This window comes from Martes martes, assembly GCF_963455335.1.
Source record: "Martes martes genome assembly, chromosome: 2".
NCBI lineage: Eukaryota > Metazoa > Chordata > Mammalia > Carnivora > Mustelidae > Martes > Martes martes.
In genome coordinates, this window is record NC_137889.1 from 170,959,542 (window position 1) to 170,975,974 (window position 16,433).

Sequence of the window (16,433 nt, forward strand, 5' to 3'; positions counted from 1 at the left end):
CGGCTCTCCCCGCGGGCACAGAGGGGAAAAGCCAAGTTTCCCAGGGAGGATCCTCGCCCGGCCCAAGGGGGTGCCGGGCTGAGCCGGCCGCGCTCGGGCTCCGGGGCTGTCCGCACGCGGGGGCGGGGCTCCTCCTGGGCCGGCGGTGGGGCGGGGCAGCTCGACCGGCCGCCCCGTGTCCCCCTCCCGGCCCGCCCTCCGGCCGCGTCCCCGCCGGCCCTGCCGACGTGGCGGGGCGGGACCCGCCGGGCGCTCCCGCGCGCACTCGGCCGCCTGAGCGGTAAGAGCCCCGGGCACCCTCTCCGCATCCCCTTCCCCGGGCGGGCGGGGGAGTGCGGGGACCGCCGCAGCGGGGTGGTGGGGAGACCCTGCCGTCGCTCCTCTTCCTGGCCCCCGAATCGTGCCCGCTGCGTTAGTGGGAAGCCATCGGCAGGGACTTGGCACCGGGCGCGGGACCCGGGAGGACCGGACTTTGGGGTGAAGGTCCGGGGAGGCGCGGGCGGCGCGGCCGAGGGCCCTGCGTGGGTGCGGGCGTGTGAGTGTGTGTGTGTGAGTGTGTGTCGCTCTGGGTCCACGCTCATGCACACACCCACACGCCCGCACTCGGGGTCTGCCCCCTCGGCCGGCGTGAACCTCCGCGGAGCCTGACCCGTTCTCTCCAAGTATCCGGTCCCGGCACCGAGCAAAGCTGAGCAAGTTTCCCCAGGGTCCCGGGTCCGAGTCAGAGGCAGGCTGCAGAGCCCCCGCCACCGGGGGTCACAGAGGGAGCAGGTCCCCATAAGGCAAAGGCTTCCATCGTGGGGTATGCTGGCCTTTGGCCTTGGAAAACCGAGCTCTGGCCTTGGAAAACCGAGCGGCTCTGGCCTTGACCTCCCAGCCAACTTCATCATCTCTCCTGCAGCCGCGCTTGTATTTCCACCCCAGCCAACAGCCTAAGCTAGTACCACCTGGCTTCACGGCCCGGGCTGAGCCTAACCCAGGCTCCCCAGGCCCCACCCGCTCGCCCACTCTGTCCTCTTCCGCGCTGGAATCTGGTGAATATTTCCAGCCATCTCCGATTGGCCTGACCTTCACTGCTCTTTCCTGGAGTAAGACGTTATCTCTGTCTGGGCTTAGGGCTGTATATCTGTGCCCTGTTCATCCCATCAGTTCCCATCCTAAACTTTAGGGGTACAAACAGGTGGCTTCTCAAATCAGTGTCTCTTGAACCCCAACCCGCGGTAACCGAGGAGACAGCCTCTCTCCTCGGAGGCCTCTTTCTGCCCTCCTTTCCTCCTAGTGCCCCTTTCCAACCTCACCCATATTCACCCCCTGCTCCCTCCTTTCCTCCCTCAGAGCCAAAGCTCAGGAAAGACTCTGATAAGTCCTTACATTGTAAGCTTTAAGCAAAGGAATGAAACTTCCAGGGTAGTATTTGAAACACCAGGGAGTCAGTGCAGAAGGAGTTTGAGGGTGAGAGGGGGCCTTCTAGAATACCAAGGATTCGGCCCATACAAGAAGCCATTTATTTATAAGTCTGGCTTATGTCAAATATTCTCTCTCTTGAATCAATATCAAACAATATATTTCAGTTCTGTAAACATCTGAGGGTCAGAACCCAAGCTCAGTGCTCGTTGGTCACAGTCCTGGAGGAGGAGGAAATGACACACAGACAGATCCGCCTTAAAATGCCATAGAAGTCCGTGCAGAGTGTCACACAGAGCATGGAGGTTTGGGAAGCAATTAATTCTTGGGAGAAGAGTGGGGGAAATTAGGGAAAATTCTAGAGTAAAAAGTAACACTAGACATGTGTAGGAGGTTGCCAGGCGGCTGAAGGCAGGGCAACCCAGACAGGGGAACCAGACAGGCAAAGGCGAGGTAGGGAGTGGTTACAAGCTGTGAGCACTAATGGAAAGTCTGGTGAGGCCAGAGTGGAAGGTGTCCTAAGAGTTGGAGGAGGTGGATAAAGAGATCGGGGCCACAGATGTCATGCAAAGGTGTTTAAACCTAATTTTTTTTCTTAAAGATCTTATCTATTTTTCAGAGAGAGAGAGAGCACAAGCAGGGGGAGCGTCAGGGAGAGGGAGAAGCAGGCTCCCTGCTGAGCGAGGAGCCTCATGTGGGACTCAATCCCAGGTCCCCGGGATCATGACCTGAACTGAAGGTGGACGCTTAACCGACTGAGCCACCCAGGCGCCCCAAACCTAATGGTTTTTAAACAGGGGAGCAAATAGGTCCCATCTGGGTTTCAGAAAAATACACAGGAGGAAACAGCCTGGGGCTTCATAAGGGAGGAATCTCTCACCCAGAGTTTTTGTTCCTGGTCTTCACTGACCAGTCCTTTTTAAAATTGGGGGCAGTGATTTTCCCTAGGGTACTGTGTTACCAAATTCTTATTTTGCCAGAAGAGGCTATTTAAAAAGAAATCATTCCACGGCACTACTATTTCATAAAGTGAAAGATTTTAATACCAAGAAAAGCATGAAGGCTAACCTTGAAAGATGAAGGCAGTCCTTTAATAAATTTAGACTGATGAAAAACTTGCGATCTTGTCCTCATTTTTCTCTATCATCATGGACTGGTCCCAGTCCTGCGGTCTTCGGGGTTTGGAAACCCAGTATCCAGAGCATTTTGTCCCCTCTTACTCCACAGAGGAGGAAGGGAGGAAGCCCAGCAGTAGTAAGTTGTGCACCCACACAGACGGTGGGACCAGAGCCTTCTTGTTCTTCCTCGGAGAACTCCCCTTTCCCCCACCCCCCAAGCCAGCTGCCCCCCTATTCTTCCTGGTGGGGCCACACATTCATACCAGTTATCTAGACATCATTCCTGGTGCAGGGCATTTGCACATACTCTTATCTCACCATGCCTGAGTATTCCTATCAAAGCCACTTTCAAGGTTCTCCTTTGCACAAGGTCAGTCTCATTCCGGTTCAAGGTTCTCCTTTGCAGGAGGTCAGTCTCATTCCAGCACATCTTTCCCTTATTTGGTGTGCTGTTTTGTATCCTCTCTTAACCGTGGCATGTTTGCTTGAAACAGTTTCCTGGATCTTCATTGACCAGGGATAACGTGAAAAAGATTGTTCATTTTCTGCAGGACAGTAGCCATGTCTTCCGTTTTGAACTTATTTTTGGAGCCCATGATGTTCCTCCTCCAATACCTCGCATAGTTCTGGGACCATTTTAGGTGATGAATGAATTTACTCATGAAAAACTAACTTATTCCCAGCCCACAAAGGCTCCTTTATATGCTACTCTTCCTCTCCTTGAAGTTTCCCAAAGAAGCCTCCTTGTTTCTGTGGGTTGAGTTTCGCTAGCATCAAGACAGGCTGCGGTGATGAGTGTTCCAAACCCTAAATCAGGAGAGATTTATGTCTTACCGCTTCTGGGGCACCCAGGCTAAGATAGGGACTGTCCCAGGAAATAGCGTGTGTCACAGCTGTAGTCTTAGTGCACTCTGATGGTCACTGTGCCCGAACAGCTGTCTTGAGGACACAACAGTTTCTAATGGCCTCGGATACAAGGGCACAGTCTTCAAAACGGATTATACTCTCCTGTCATAACATGCAGAGGAGATGAAGGTCGACCAGAGCGAACGAAGAAGATTTGGGGGGTTTGGTGTTGGTTTAGAGAAAACGGAGACCTGTAACAGGTTGAAGTAAACAGAGATTAAAGATACATACAATTTAGCAGTTAAAGTAGGGTGAACATTGTGGTGGCCATTTTTATTATCCAAACTGATGTCAAAATACAGTCTTCGAAATGTGTAAGTTGATGGTAAATATTTTTAACAGTATGGGTTCAACACCTTACAGCTGATTTGGGGTATTTCTGGGATGGCTTCCTGTTGGTGGTTGAAGGCAGGGCGGTCGCAGGGAAAAGAGGTTTTGCTCAGCTACTTTTCTACAGCTGTTTCTGCAGCTGAGGTGAACAGACCTAAGGCAACTGGGCCCTCAGCTTGTTCTTAGAAGCTTGATGAAGTCTCTATCCTTTGGGGCCTCTGGCATGGACTGCTCTAGGGGCAGGACTCAGCTAACCCAGTCAGGCTTTGGGGTGCTCTCACAATCAAGGCAGAACTAGAAAATATCTCAGAGTGCTAAGCTGCTGAACCCAGTATAATCTAATGCCCTGGGAACAGAAGGGCAGGTCGCACCTGTGTGTGATTGCTTGCCAGTCCACCTATCTGAAGCATTTCCCATTTCACTGGTGAAAAATGGTTTCTAATTTCCCTTGTGCTAATTAGCACAGCCTGGGGTAGTAACTAAAGAGGGTGTTAGTGAAGCCCTATCTAGAGGGAACACCCAGTAACAGATTTTTTTTTTATTGAAGATTTTATTTATTTATTCATGAGAGACAGAGAGAGAGGCAGAGGGAGAAACAGGCTCCCCAAGGTGCAGGGATCCTGATGCGGGACTCGATTCCAGGACCTTGGGATCATGACCGGAGCCGAAGGCAGATGTTTAACTGACTGAGCCACCCAGGTGCCCCCAGTCACAGATTTTGAATGCTAACTCAAGACCTCCGGAGAGTATACGCCTGAACAGGGCACCCCTGATGTTAACCAACCATGCCCTGCCCCCCCTCACCCCTCCCACCCCCGCCTGTAAGTTACACCTATGCTGTGTGTCTGTCACACAATAGAGTCGCACAATAGATCCTGAAGTACTTTAGAGCCCGTTAGGAACAGCATGGAGACACACTTAGGGCAAAGCATAATCAACAAAGCGTCCAAAATGTTTTTTCTTTGCCCAGGAATGTTTATTATAGCTAGGTTTATTCTCACATTCCTGCTTCTAGAAAAGTGAAATAGTTCAGAGTGCCTTAGTCGTCCAGATGAATAATAAGGATTTTCAAATTACTTTACAAAGAAATGAAACTATCAGACAGTGCCTCTGACCAGCTACTCATGGATACAGGGTGGGAACAAAAGTGATGCCGGAGCATCATTTATTCACGCACCCATTCTTCTTACATTCCCAGGACCCAGATGAGGATAGGATAAAACGGAAAAAGGTTTAGGTCATGGCATCTGAGCCACATCCTAGACCACTGGTCAGCAAACATTTTTGTCAAGGGCCGGATAGTAAATATTTTAGGCTTTGTGACTTTGTGGGCTATAAGGTCTTTTTTTCCCTCCAAGATTTTATTTATTTGGCAGAGAGAGGGTATTTGAGAACACAAGCAGGGGAACTGCAGGCCATGGGAGAGGGAGAAGCAGGCTTTCCACTGAGCAGGGAGCCCAATGTTGGACTCGATCCCAGGACCCTGGGATCATGACCTGAGCCAAAGGCAGCCTCTTAACCGACTGAGCCCCCCAGGCGTCCAGCCATAAGTTCTTTTCAGCCATGCAACTCAACCATTGCAGTGTTAGGGAAGCCATAGATGGTATATCAACAAATGAATGTGTCTCTGTCCCAATAGAATCTTATTTACCATAACAGGGCAAGATGTGGCCAGCAGGCTGCCATTTGCCAACTGTCTTAGCCCAGTCCTAACTCAGAGATTTTCAAGAAGATTCTGTAAGTTTCCAAAAGGACCGCAGCTTCTCAAGTACCCTCACTCAGTTCCGCCTTCCTCCCATGAGCCATGGCAACTCCCTTGTCTGTACGATGGCCTTGTTTCCTTCTCTATTTCAACGAGGCATTGACCATACTCATTGCAGATCACCTCCCGCCTTGACTATCCTCGACTCTATATGGCAGCTAAAGGGAAGTATGCCTTTTTTTTTTGCCTTTCCCACCCATAGACTTGTTTTCAGGAGTGTTATTACTGAATTCAAGGATTTTTGTTTGAAAGGAGACTTTTAACTTAGTTCATTGGGTGATGAAGGACAAAGGAGAGAGAATATGGAACTTTTGGAACCACTTGCTGTAAGGTAGCTCTTGAGGAGTAAATGAGGTAAAGGTATTTTCTGCTTGCTTTCATTTCAGATTACATTCTTAAGAACTTTAACTCCAATATAATTAACATACGGTGGTTTGTTAGTTTCAGGTGTACAATACGGTAATTCTGCGATTCTGTACAACACCTGGTGATCATCACAAGTGCCCTCCTTAATCCTCATCACCTGTTTCCCCCATCTCCCCATCCACCTCCCCTCTGGTGACCATCAGTTTGTTCTCTTTAGTCAAGAGTCTGTTTCTTGGTTTGTCTCTCTCTCTCTTTTTCTTTGTCTGTTTTCTTTCCTAAATTCTACATACAAGTGAAATCATATGGTAGTCTTTCTCTGACTTATTTCACTTAGCATTATACTCTAGCTTCTTCCATGTCATTGCAAATGACAAGATTTCAAGATTTCATTCTTTTTTCTGGCTGAATAACATATGTATTATATATTATATTATTAGATATGTATACCTATATATGTGAGATACATATATTTATCTCACATCTTTTTCCATTCATCTACTGGGGGACACTTGGGCTGCTTCCAGAGTTTGGCTCTTGTAAATAATGCTGCTATAAACACAGAAGTACACCTACAATCCAGTAATCATACTACTGGGTGTTTGCCCAAGAAATACAAAAACACTAATCCAAATTACATTTTAATTTTGTCTCCAAAATATTAATATAACAATATACATATGTGTTGAGCTTCCCACTAAGTTCAAGAAACCACGTTAAGTGCTCCATCAAATATGAGAACAAGATAAGGAAAACCCTTGTCTTCATAGCATTTATAATGTACTAGAATAGGAAAACCCTCAAGCAACTCTAACCAAGGTGAGCTAGACACAAAGCACTCTGGCAGGTCAGAGGAAGAAAAATGTTATCCACTTGGGCAGAACGAACAATGGAGGCAGTGGTTTTTTTCACTGAGTCTTCAATGTGTGAAACACAACATATTGAACCAACAGCCATGGGAATGTCACAGTCTTGGTCCAGGTTTTGGAAGGGAACAGTGAGAGAACGCTGGTGGGATTGGAGTGCAGAGGTGCTTGGATACCAGCTAAAGCTGGTCGTCCCATCTCAATGGTGGAAAGGCCTTGAGGATATGGGAATGGGATGGGGAGGGATGGGGAAGTGAAAGGGAGAGCAATAGGCGAAGGTGAACCCAGTGTTGAAATCATCAACATGAACCATAATGAGGACCTGAGCTAGAGGGGTGGCCATGGGGAGAGAGGTAAAAGACAAGACATGAATTCTGAATCAAGGGCCTCTAGGATTTGGGCACTGGTTAAATGTAAGAGAAGATGCTGGTGGCACTGCAGATACAGTTCTGATATGGTTCAACTTCAAGGTTAGATGGGTTCAAATCTCAAACCTGCCGTTTATTGAGCCTCCATTGTCTCATCTATAAAATGGAGATCCTAATATCTGACTCACAGGAGACAATATATGCAAGGAGCTTGCCTTAATAGGCACTCAATAAATTATAGCTTTCAACAGCCCTGAGGTTTTAAGTCTGGGTTATTCGGGAAATCTAGGCACCGTTAAGTTAAGAGGAAGAACAAGTATTAGCAGTAAGACAACAGGTTTTCATTTGGATGGGAACAAGTGTCCAGCTGGCCATGGGAACTATTTATCCAGAAGTAGAATTTTTTTAATAACAGTGTTATTAACATATAATATTATAGGTTGTATGTATTGTGTATACTCTTAATATATTGAGATATAATTCACATATGACAGAATTCACTCTTTGATAGTGTACAGTTTCAGTGGTCTTCGGAATAGTCACACAGTTGTGCAGCCATTACTATCTAATTTTAGAACATTTTCTTCCCACACCATAGAAATCTGTGCCCATTAGAAGTCCCTCCTCATTCCCCTTCCTTCAGTTTCTGGAAACCACTACTTCACGTTCCATCTCAATGGAATGAGGTAGATATTTGAAACTCACAACAGGAGAGTGGTGTGAGAAACCCCGAGAAAGGAATGGGAACAACAGAGCACGAGCAAAGACACTAGCCAGACAACATTGGGAACGACTCCATGAGGGACCAGATTTACACATGATTTGAAGCCTGTACTCCATGTGGCCAGTATGTTAAGTGGCTACTCACATACCGTGGCTTTAGTGGCAACTTGAGGTTTGACCAGTTGGTAAACACTGAGGTCAACAAAAATACCCACTGATTGGACCGAGACGTGGCGTCTGGTGTAGTGAGAACACTGTGTTTTCATGTTAGCCTGAGAAACTTGTCATCTCAAATTAGCCTTCTAGATCTGTGCTATCCAGTAAGGTAGCTGCTAGCTACACATGCCTATGTAAAATGTAAACTTAAATCATTTAACATTAAATAAAATTTAAAATGTAGTTGCTGAGGTGCCTGGGTGGCTTAGTTGGTTAAGCCTCTGGCCATGGATCTCAGCTCAGGTCTTGATTTTAGGGTCGTGAGTCAAGCCCCACTTTGGGCTCCATGCTGGATATAGAACCCATTTTTTAAAAGTTGAGGGGTGCCTGGGTGGCTCAGTGGGTTAAACCTCTGCCTTTGGCTCAGGTCACAATCTCCCGCATCGGGCTCTCTGCTCAGCAGGGAGCCTGCTTCCCTCTCTCTCTCTGCCGGCCTCTCTGCCTACTTGTGATCTCTCTGTGTCAAGTAAATAAAATCTTAAAAAAAAAAAAAAAAAAAAAACGTTGGATTGGGAGGGGTGCCTGGTTGGCTCAGTGAGGTAAGTGCCCGTCTCTTAATTTTGGCTCAAGTCATGCTCTCAAGGTCAGGGTATCAAGGTCATGGTATCAAGCCCCATATCAGGCTCCAGGCTCAGCAGGAAGGCTGTTTGAGATTCTTTCCCTCTCCCTCTGCTCTTAGGCCTACTCTCTCTTTCTCAAATAAATAAATCTTTAAAAAAAAAAAAAAAGGTGCTCAGTTGCACCAGCCACATGTCCCATGTTCAGTGGGCACATGTGGATGTTAACTACAACATTGGGCAGTGCAGATGTAGAACATTGTCATCATTGCAAAAATTTCTGTTGAATGGTGCTGTCCTACATGATATAATAACTTGCAAGCTTCATAAAGAGTTTTCAGCTTTGTAGCTACTTTCGTAAGAGTGACCTGCCTCGTTTGACTTAATACCACACTTCTTCCCCTTCCAACTCCTGTGTTTCCCTGTGTAAACTGTTGTCCAAACAAAGCCCAGGCCTTCACCAGCTGGTGTCCAACAAAGCACACGTATGTGTTCGTAGGTCTCTTTCTTGATGTGAATCTCTGACAGTGTTGCAAAGCTAAATGTCAAGTTGTTTTTGATAAGCTCTTGGGTCTTTTCCATGCTTATTCTCATTATTGCTGCAATTATAATGAATAAAGTGATGTTAAATAATTTCACAGATACAGAGAATGCTCTTAGTTTCCATAGACCTATCCCCCCATACCACATAAGAGATCCGTGAACGTTTAGAGATAGCACTGTAGGTCGTATTAGTTTCCTACGGCTGCTGTAACAAATTACAACAAACTAGTGGCTTATAACAACACAGATTTCTTCTCTTACAGTTCTGGAGGTCAGCCATCCAAAACCAGCTTCACCAAGCTAAAGTCAAGGTGTTGGTAGGTCTGGTTCCTTCTGGCATCTCTGAGGGGAGAGTGGTTTCCGTGACTTTTGCAGCTTCTAGTGGCTACAGATCCCCATATCCCCTGGCTTATGGCCCTTCCTTCATCTTCATCACTCCAAACTCTCCTGTCCTCTCTGTAATCAAATCTCCTGTCTTTCTTTAAGGACACTTATAATTTCATTTAGGACCCACCCACATAACCCAGGATAATCTCCCCACCCCAGAATCCTTAATTCAACCATATATGCAAAATCCCTTTTGCTGCATAAGGGTAACATTCCCAGATTCCAAGGATTAGGATGAGGATATCTTTGGGGGCCATAGTTTAGCCTACCCCAAGGGTACATAAAGTTTCTTATTGGTAGAAGAAATCCTTCCACTACCAGATTTGATTATTTGGGGTTTTGGATTCAAGTTTAACAATTCAGATTAAAGCAGAAAATGTTTATAATCACGTTGACAGGTATTAAAATGTCTGACGACGCCAGTGACACCTCAGCCACTGGAGACAAAGCAGAAATTGCCAAGATGCCCGAAGAGAGTGAATTTTCACCCAAAGACACAGAAGCCCCCTGTGATTCAGCTGTGATTTCAAACGAGCCGACAGCAGCTGACGCCGGAGGCGATGGGCATGAAAATGCCACTGTCCAGGGTGCAGAGACCACTGACTCTGGGCACCCTGAGTGGCTCCAACACAGCAGTGTCATGGAGCCCCCTCTCAATGGAGAAGTGACTGACGACACGCTTGTTGAATGCACTGACCCCGTGAGCCTCGAGGCAGAGCTCGGACCAGAAATACCCCTGAAAGAACAGATTAATCCGGTAGGTGGGGTCCGTTCCATTCAGTTCACCCCAAGTTCTTCCTGATACCTGCCATGGGCACAGATCGGGGTATTTTCTATGCTTACGGAGATCGGGGAATTTCAGAATATACTGTGACATCCTGTCTGGTCTTCAAAAGGGTGTCGTGTGGTGAGAAAAGACAGATAGGAGAATAATTGGTCAGTATAATATTTGCATTTTGATAATTGTGGTGATAATAGTAACAGCCACCAAAGACTGGACACATCCCCTGTATGCCAAGTGCCCCACTGGCCCCTTAGGTAATTCACTCCATGCAACAGTTCTCTGAGGCTCTTTTTTTTTTTTTTTAAGATTTTATTTATTTATTTGACAGTGAGAGAGGGAACACAAGCAAGGGGAGTGGCAGAGGGAGAAGCAGGCTTCCAGCTGAGCAGCGAGCCCCATGGGGGGCTCGATCCCAGGACCTTGGGATCATGCCCTGAGCCAAAGGCAGACGCTTAATAACTGATCCACCCAGGTGCCCCTTCTTTGAGGTTCTAAGCTGGATATTATTAACCTTCATCTATAGACAAGGCAATCCGACTCAGAGGTAGGAAATAACCTGGGGAGATGTGAAGCTACTTGGTAACAAATGGAAGATACTGAAATGCTGGACCTAAGGAGCCCGAGTTATTCATGAGCCTGATTCCATCCTAAACACGTCAGTCTTAAACCGTCAGATCACTATCTTATCATTACCCAACACCTTCCAGAAGACCAGAGGCAGAACGTGTTCATGGCCCCTCCCTTTCGGTGCCTGCGCCCGTCTTTCTGGGGGATAAAATAGACCAGTGTCTCCCAGCTGGTACCTTGTACAGCATCAGGGTGACCGTTGAGCTGGGTTTTCTTGTCATCTTCCTCTTCAGTCACGTTGGGGCTGGCGGGGATGGAGAGGCATTCAGCATGGAAGAAGGAAGCGGACCACTCCCTTCGAGTCTGCCTTTCAGAGCGAAGGGAGGACGTGGGGAATCGGGGTTTTTTTCCTCAGTCAGGCCCCAGCCCTGCTCCTCTGAAGTGTCCCACTGCGGGTTACCCCCGTGAAGGGACTCTACTGCCTGCAGTCAGGGGAGGAAACCAAACAGGGAACCAGGGGGCCTGGCTTTCCCCCTCGTACCTAACATTAACACTATTAATTTTGGCAAGACACCTAATTTCTCCATACCTCGGTTTTTCCCTCAATAAAATGAAGAAATTTTACATGAACAGCACAAGGTATTCTTCTGACTAGTGTTTTGTGATTCTTTTACTCAAAATAAGCCTCCTTGTGCTTCAGTTTCCTCAAGGGGTTTGACTTTTTTTTTTTTTTAAGATTTTATTTATTTATTTGACAGAGATCACAAGTAAGCAGAGAGGCAGGCAGGGGTGGGGGAAGCAGGATCCCCGCTGAGCAGAGAGCCCGATGCGGGGCTCGATCCCAGGACGCTGAGATCATGACCTGAGCCGAAGGCAGAGGCTTTAACCCACTGAGCCACCCAGACACCCAAGGGGGTTGACTTTTAGATCCGTTTCCAGAAGAGATGGACTCCCTCAGAGAGGCGGGTGTTTCCTGTGACCAGAGATACTTAAACAAAGGCAAACAGTGGTTGTGGAGGGATGTCAGGGAAGGGAATCTGAGGACCAGCTGAGAGCTTGAACGAGATATGGGAAACACACAGGCACAATTTCGTCTTTGAGTTCCAAGGGTTCAGAACCTTCAAAGTGATCCACGGACCCCCTAAGGGGTTAAGTACTCCCAGACCAGAGGTTCTCAACTCCAGCTGAACATTTCAACCCCTGGGAAAGCTTTAGAAAATACGGACGCTCTAGTAGTCGGTTCCCCAGAGAAACAGAGCCAACAGGATATATATTTAAAAATCCTATAGCTACATACACTCATGTACCTGACTCTGGAACCTGTTTTTCCTGCACGCTTTCTGTTGTGGGAAGCATTGGTTCTGAATGCTTATCCTAAGTGCCACTGTCAATAAATATCTTTGTACATTCAGAAAACCGTATCTTGGCCACAGCCTTGTGACCCGAGATGACTTAAGCTCCCCTAATTCAAAATATATATGCTCTCGGTGGATAGATTATACATTCCGATTCCAGACTTCTAATAATGAAAATGAGACTGCTAAAAAAGAGAGCACAAGAAAAAGTCAGTATGCTCCTACCTATCTTCCTTCATTTTTTGAGGAAACTTAATGAGTCCTGCTCTTTTAAGATTTTATCTATTTATTTGAGAGAGAGACAGAGAGAATGAGAGCGAGCGAGCATGAGAAGGGGAAGGTCCGAGGGAGAAGCAGACCCCCCCTGCTGAGCAGAGAGCCTGGTGTGGGACTCGATCTCGGGACTCCAGGATCATGACCTGCTTTTGAAAGCTGTTTATAAACCTTACTGCTACAGGGCTAGAGCCAGTGAGCAAATAGTGCCCTCCTCTCCCTGCATGACACTGATAGTTCTCAAGGACTTGGAAAGGAGTATTTCTTCATTGTGAGGCATCCCAAAACCATCTGGATGGAAGTGTAAATGTTGGCCATGGGGTTGGGACTGTGGCTCTGGGTGTATGCGTGTGGCCATCGGGACCGTGGCTCTGGGTGTATGCGTGTGGCCTTGCACCAGGAGTGCAGATGAAACCCAGTTGTGGGAGGAATGTCCGTCGGTATGTTTGTTCTAAGAAGGCAGAAAGCTGATAGGGCTGGTGGAAGGGCCTTGCCAGAAGAGGATATCTTTTCCACCCAGGTCATATTTAAACCCTTGAAAGTAGGTGCAAATTTAGTCTCTTTTTAAGGATTACCCAGAGAAGAGGGTTCTACTATCTCTTGTCTATACAAGAAGTCAGTGTTGTGCCTTATCTTCAGGCATTGTTTAGTTGCTCTAGTTTATTGCCTTGTTGGACACTTAGGAAAAATCCTTTTGCAATGATGAAAACAACGATTTTTCTCTTGATGTAGAAAAGAGTTCATTCTAAAGAAAACCTTGAATCAAAAGTTCATTTACAAGTTGACTATGGATCTTGAATACTGGGCCCCTGAGGAATGGCAGGTCCAATAGGAAAACAGCCAGGCTCAAAAGCCTATTTGATTCCAGGTATATCTGAGCCTAAAAAAATCCCATTATCTCTTTAAACAAGCTCCTAGGGGAAAATGTCTGCTTTGTTAAAACAAAACAAACAAAGAAAGTACAAAACAAAACAAACCAAAGACCAAAAAAAACCCCAAAACAACAAAAACAAAAACAAAACCCAAAAGCTGGCAGGATAGCCTTGGAGGAAGTTTAACCAGTGTCTTCTAGGACACACTAGATTTTGTGCTTAGATATGTACTTTTTTTTCTTTAAGTGACTTGTATCTGCATAGTCACTTGGGGTCTGGGTCCCCTCGAAACCCACCTTATAATCTTCACATTTGCCTGAGTCAGCCCAGCAGCTATAACCCGGCAGGTAGGGCTGTGACTAGGAGGGGCCCAGAGAAGAGGAAGAGGCCAGTGGTTTTTGCACTCAGAGGGGCGATCTCTGTCTTTGGTGCTCCTTCTTTTTCTTGCCCATTATGATGTACAGACTAGAAGCCATTGGGTTGAGACTTCCTGCGGGATCTACTCTACAACACCCATGAGAGATGGTCCCCAGACTCATTTGAACATTGGAGGTTAGACTCTCGAGGGCCTCTGCCAGCCCTAAGACAACATGTGTTGTGCCCAGAAACATGAGGGGCTCCACTGTCTTCGGGATGCCTATGGTCTAGTTGGAGAAGGGAGTGTTGTATGAAAGTAACGAGAGCATATCCTCTGGTACTAGATAGGGCAGACACGAGGGAAGCCTTAGATGGGCCGCTTAAATCAGTCCTCAGGAATCAGGAACATCTTCAGCCTCAATTTAAAGATGTTTGTCTCAAGTGTTAGTAAGAAGTGATATTGATTTCCAGAGATTTTTCTGGAACCTTCTTACAGACTGGCCTATCACCTCCTACAAGATCCCATCTAAATCAAATTTCCCTAAGTTCTTAACACCAAGAAATGTTACCCAGAGTGGAAAAAAATTCATCTCTATTGTTAAACACCCATACATAATGTTGATTATGAAAGCAAAGAATTCCAATGTTATCACTAAAGGTACTCACAGAGAAAAACATAGACTACCACTGGTTAGTTCTCTCCCTAGAAGAGGAAAAACAGAATGTATAAGAGCCATCAAATTGCTGTCCAGGGAGACAAAGAAGAGCGAACATAGACCAAGACACACAGATGGCAGATTTTTCCCTCTTAAATGAACAAGTCGCGTTTACTCCTGTTCTTTTTGGGTATTTCCCCCTTTAAGCCTACTCTCCGTGATGGCACTCAGTGTTTGGCTTTGGCGGATGCTGGGGCAGTTTGGCCACATAAGGCAGGAATTCCTAAATCTGGTGGTATAGTGGACTAACCTAGGGAGATTGTTAAAAATTCAGATTCCTAGGCTCTACACTGAGATTCTTATTCAAAAGGTCACAGTGGGAGCTAAGACCGTGTATTTTTAGTAAGTTTCCCTAGGTGATACCCTTCTAGTCAGTCTATAGACCAGTGTTTGGGAATGACTAACACTATGATTACAGAAAGAGCTAGCTGGGGCATCGGGTGAGATTGAGAAGACGGTAAGTTCAGTATTGAACATACCATGGGACATCCAAGGGATTTTAGGGCAGTTGGTTAATTATAGCCTGGAGCCCAGCAGAGAGATTTGGAGGCCATTAATACCTGGACATTAAGAAATGGGAGTGGGTGAGATTGCCTCCAGTGTTACATGTTAATAGAGAAGCACAGAGGCCAAAGCCTTGGCCCTGGAAGATTCCTGTCCCTAAGCCAACTTGGCTCTTAGATTCTTTTTGATAGCTTGTGGTAGCCAGAAGTTGAGATGGAGAGGGCTACCTCTTCTCTTCATGATCTTAGCACATTTTATGAGGGAAATCAGATCACAAGTCACATCGTACCACACTGACTTTTGAAATCGAACATTAATTACTCAGAAAATTAAAAATAGTTCACAACTATTTCTCGCGTAGGCTGGAGAATATCCCATCATTCTGTCCTTTTCGGCACTTTGACCACCACCCTGAATGAGTTTCACTCAAGACAAACACCTAAAATTCTAGAGGCAGGGTTTTCTTCCTTTAGAGCTGGCATTAAAAAAACTAGAACGCCCCAGAGTTCAGAGCTGGATGGAGAACTCCATCTAATACAGGGCAAAAACTTTTCTTATGCTCTGTTCATAAGAAGATAGAAAGAGACTCTAAAATAAATGTAGCCGTCTGTAACTCTTGAATGCCTTTAATTTCACCACGTAGACCCCCTTTCCTGTATTCAGAATGCTGGTTAATAGTTCACCGTGTTCACCAGTTAAAATCCACTTCTACAATTCAGTAGACTAATTAGCAAAGCATCAGGCGTTAATAAAATGACAGATCATAGAAATGCTCGTGCTATGTGCCTCTGGAGGACGGCTTTCCTGATTAGGATGACAGCTGACCACCGCGAACTATGCATATTCTCTCGGAATGCTGGAAGCACTTGGATTGCCACTTAATTAAGCACCCCCCATAATGTCACACGCATTCAGGAACTTTCTAAAGTAAACTGAAATCATCAAAATAAAAAATGGGCCAAGAAAGTCAGAGTCCAAAGATAGGGCATGGAAGCCATGAGAAGAGAGTAGTTTGAGACTGGAGATGTGGTTAAGCTGCAGACGCTAGTAAAAGGTCACGAGATGAACGACTAAAGGAAACCATTGTGACCCTGATGAGAATGGTTTCACGCAGTCACAGTGGCCGTGGCAGAGTCCTGTGACAGGGGGAGGAATGAAGGGGGACAGGTACAGACAGTAGGCACGTCTTGTAAGAGGGAAGAAGTGGGAGGGAGAGCAGACACCAGATAGGCTTGAAAGAAACATTCTGTCATTGTTGATTTTCATTTGTTGGTTTTAAGGTGGAGGAATCTTGTCCATGATTGAGTGTGGAAAGTAGCAGGTGGAGAAAGTTTGAAAAGCCAGGAGAGGAGGGAAGACCAACCCATCCAGGCCCAGTGGAGTTCAGGGGGAGGTGATCATTATAACTAAGAGGAAGACGTCACTTCCGCAATGCTAGAAGGGAAGGAGGTGATTGTGAATG

General features: G+C 46.4%; 1 protein-coding gene across 3 annotated transcripts in view; it reads left to right on the top strand.

The window, feature by feature from the left end:
- Positions 1-217: 217 nt before the first annotated feature.
- The window catches only part of FAM114A1 (family with sequence similarity 114 member A1), a 75,407-nt gene continuing 59,191 nt past the window's right edge, over positions 218-16,433 (top strand). For 2 of the 3 annotated variants that reach the window (XM_080796738.1, XM_080796736.1), the window contains exons 1-3: positions 218-280; positions 9,420-9,473; positions 9,942-10,300. In XM_080796738.1, coding sequence (XP_080652864.1) covers positions 9,950-10,300 — 351 coding nt within the window. In that variant the 5' untranslated portion in view covers positions 218-280; positions 9,420-9,473; positions 9,942-9,949. The remainder of the gene's footprint in view (positions 281-9,419; positions 9,474-9,941; positions 10,301-16,433) is intronic. The other variant, XM_080796737.1, reaches the window with a different exon arrangement.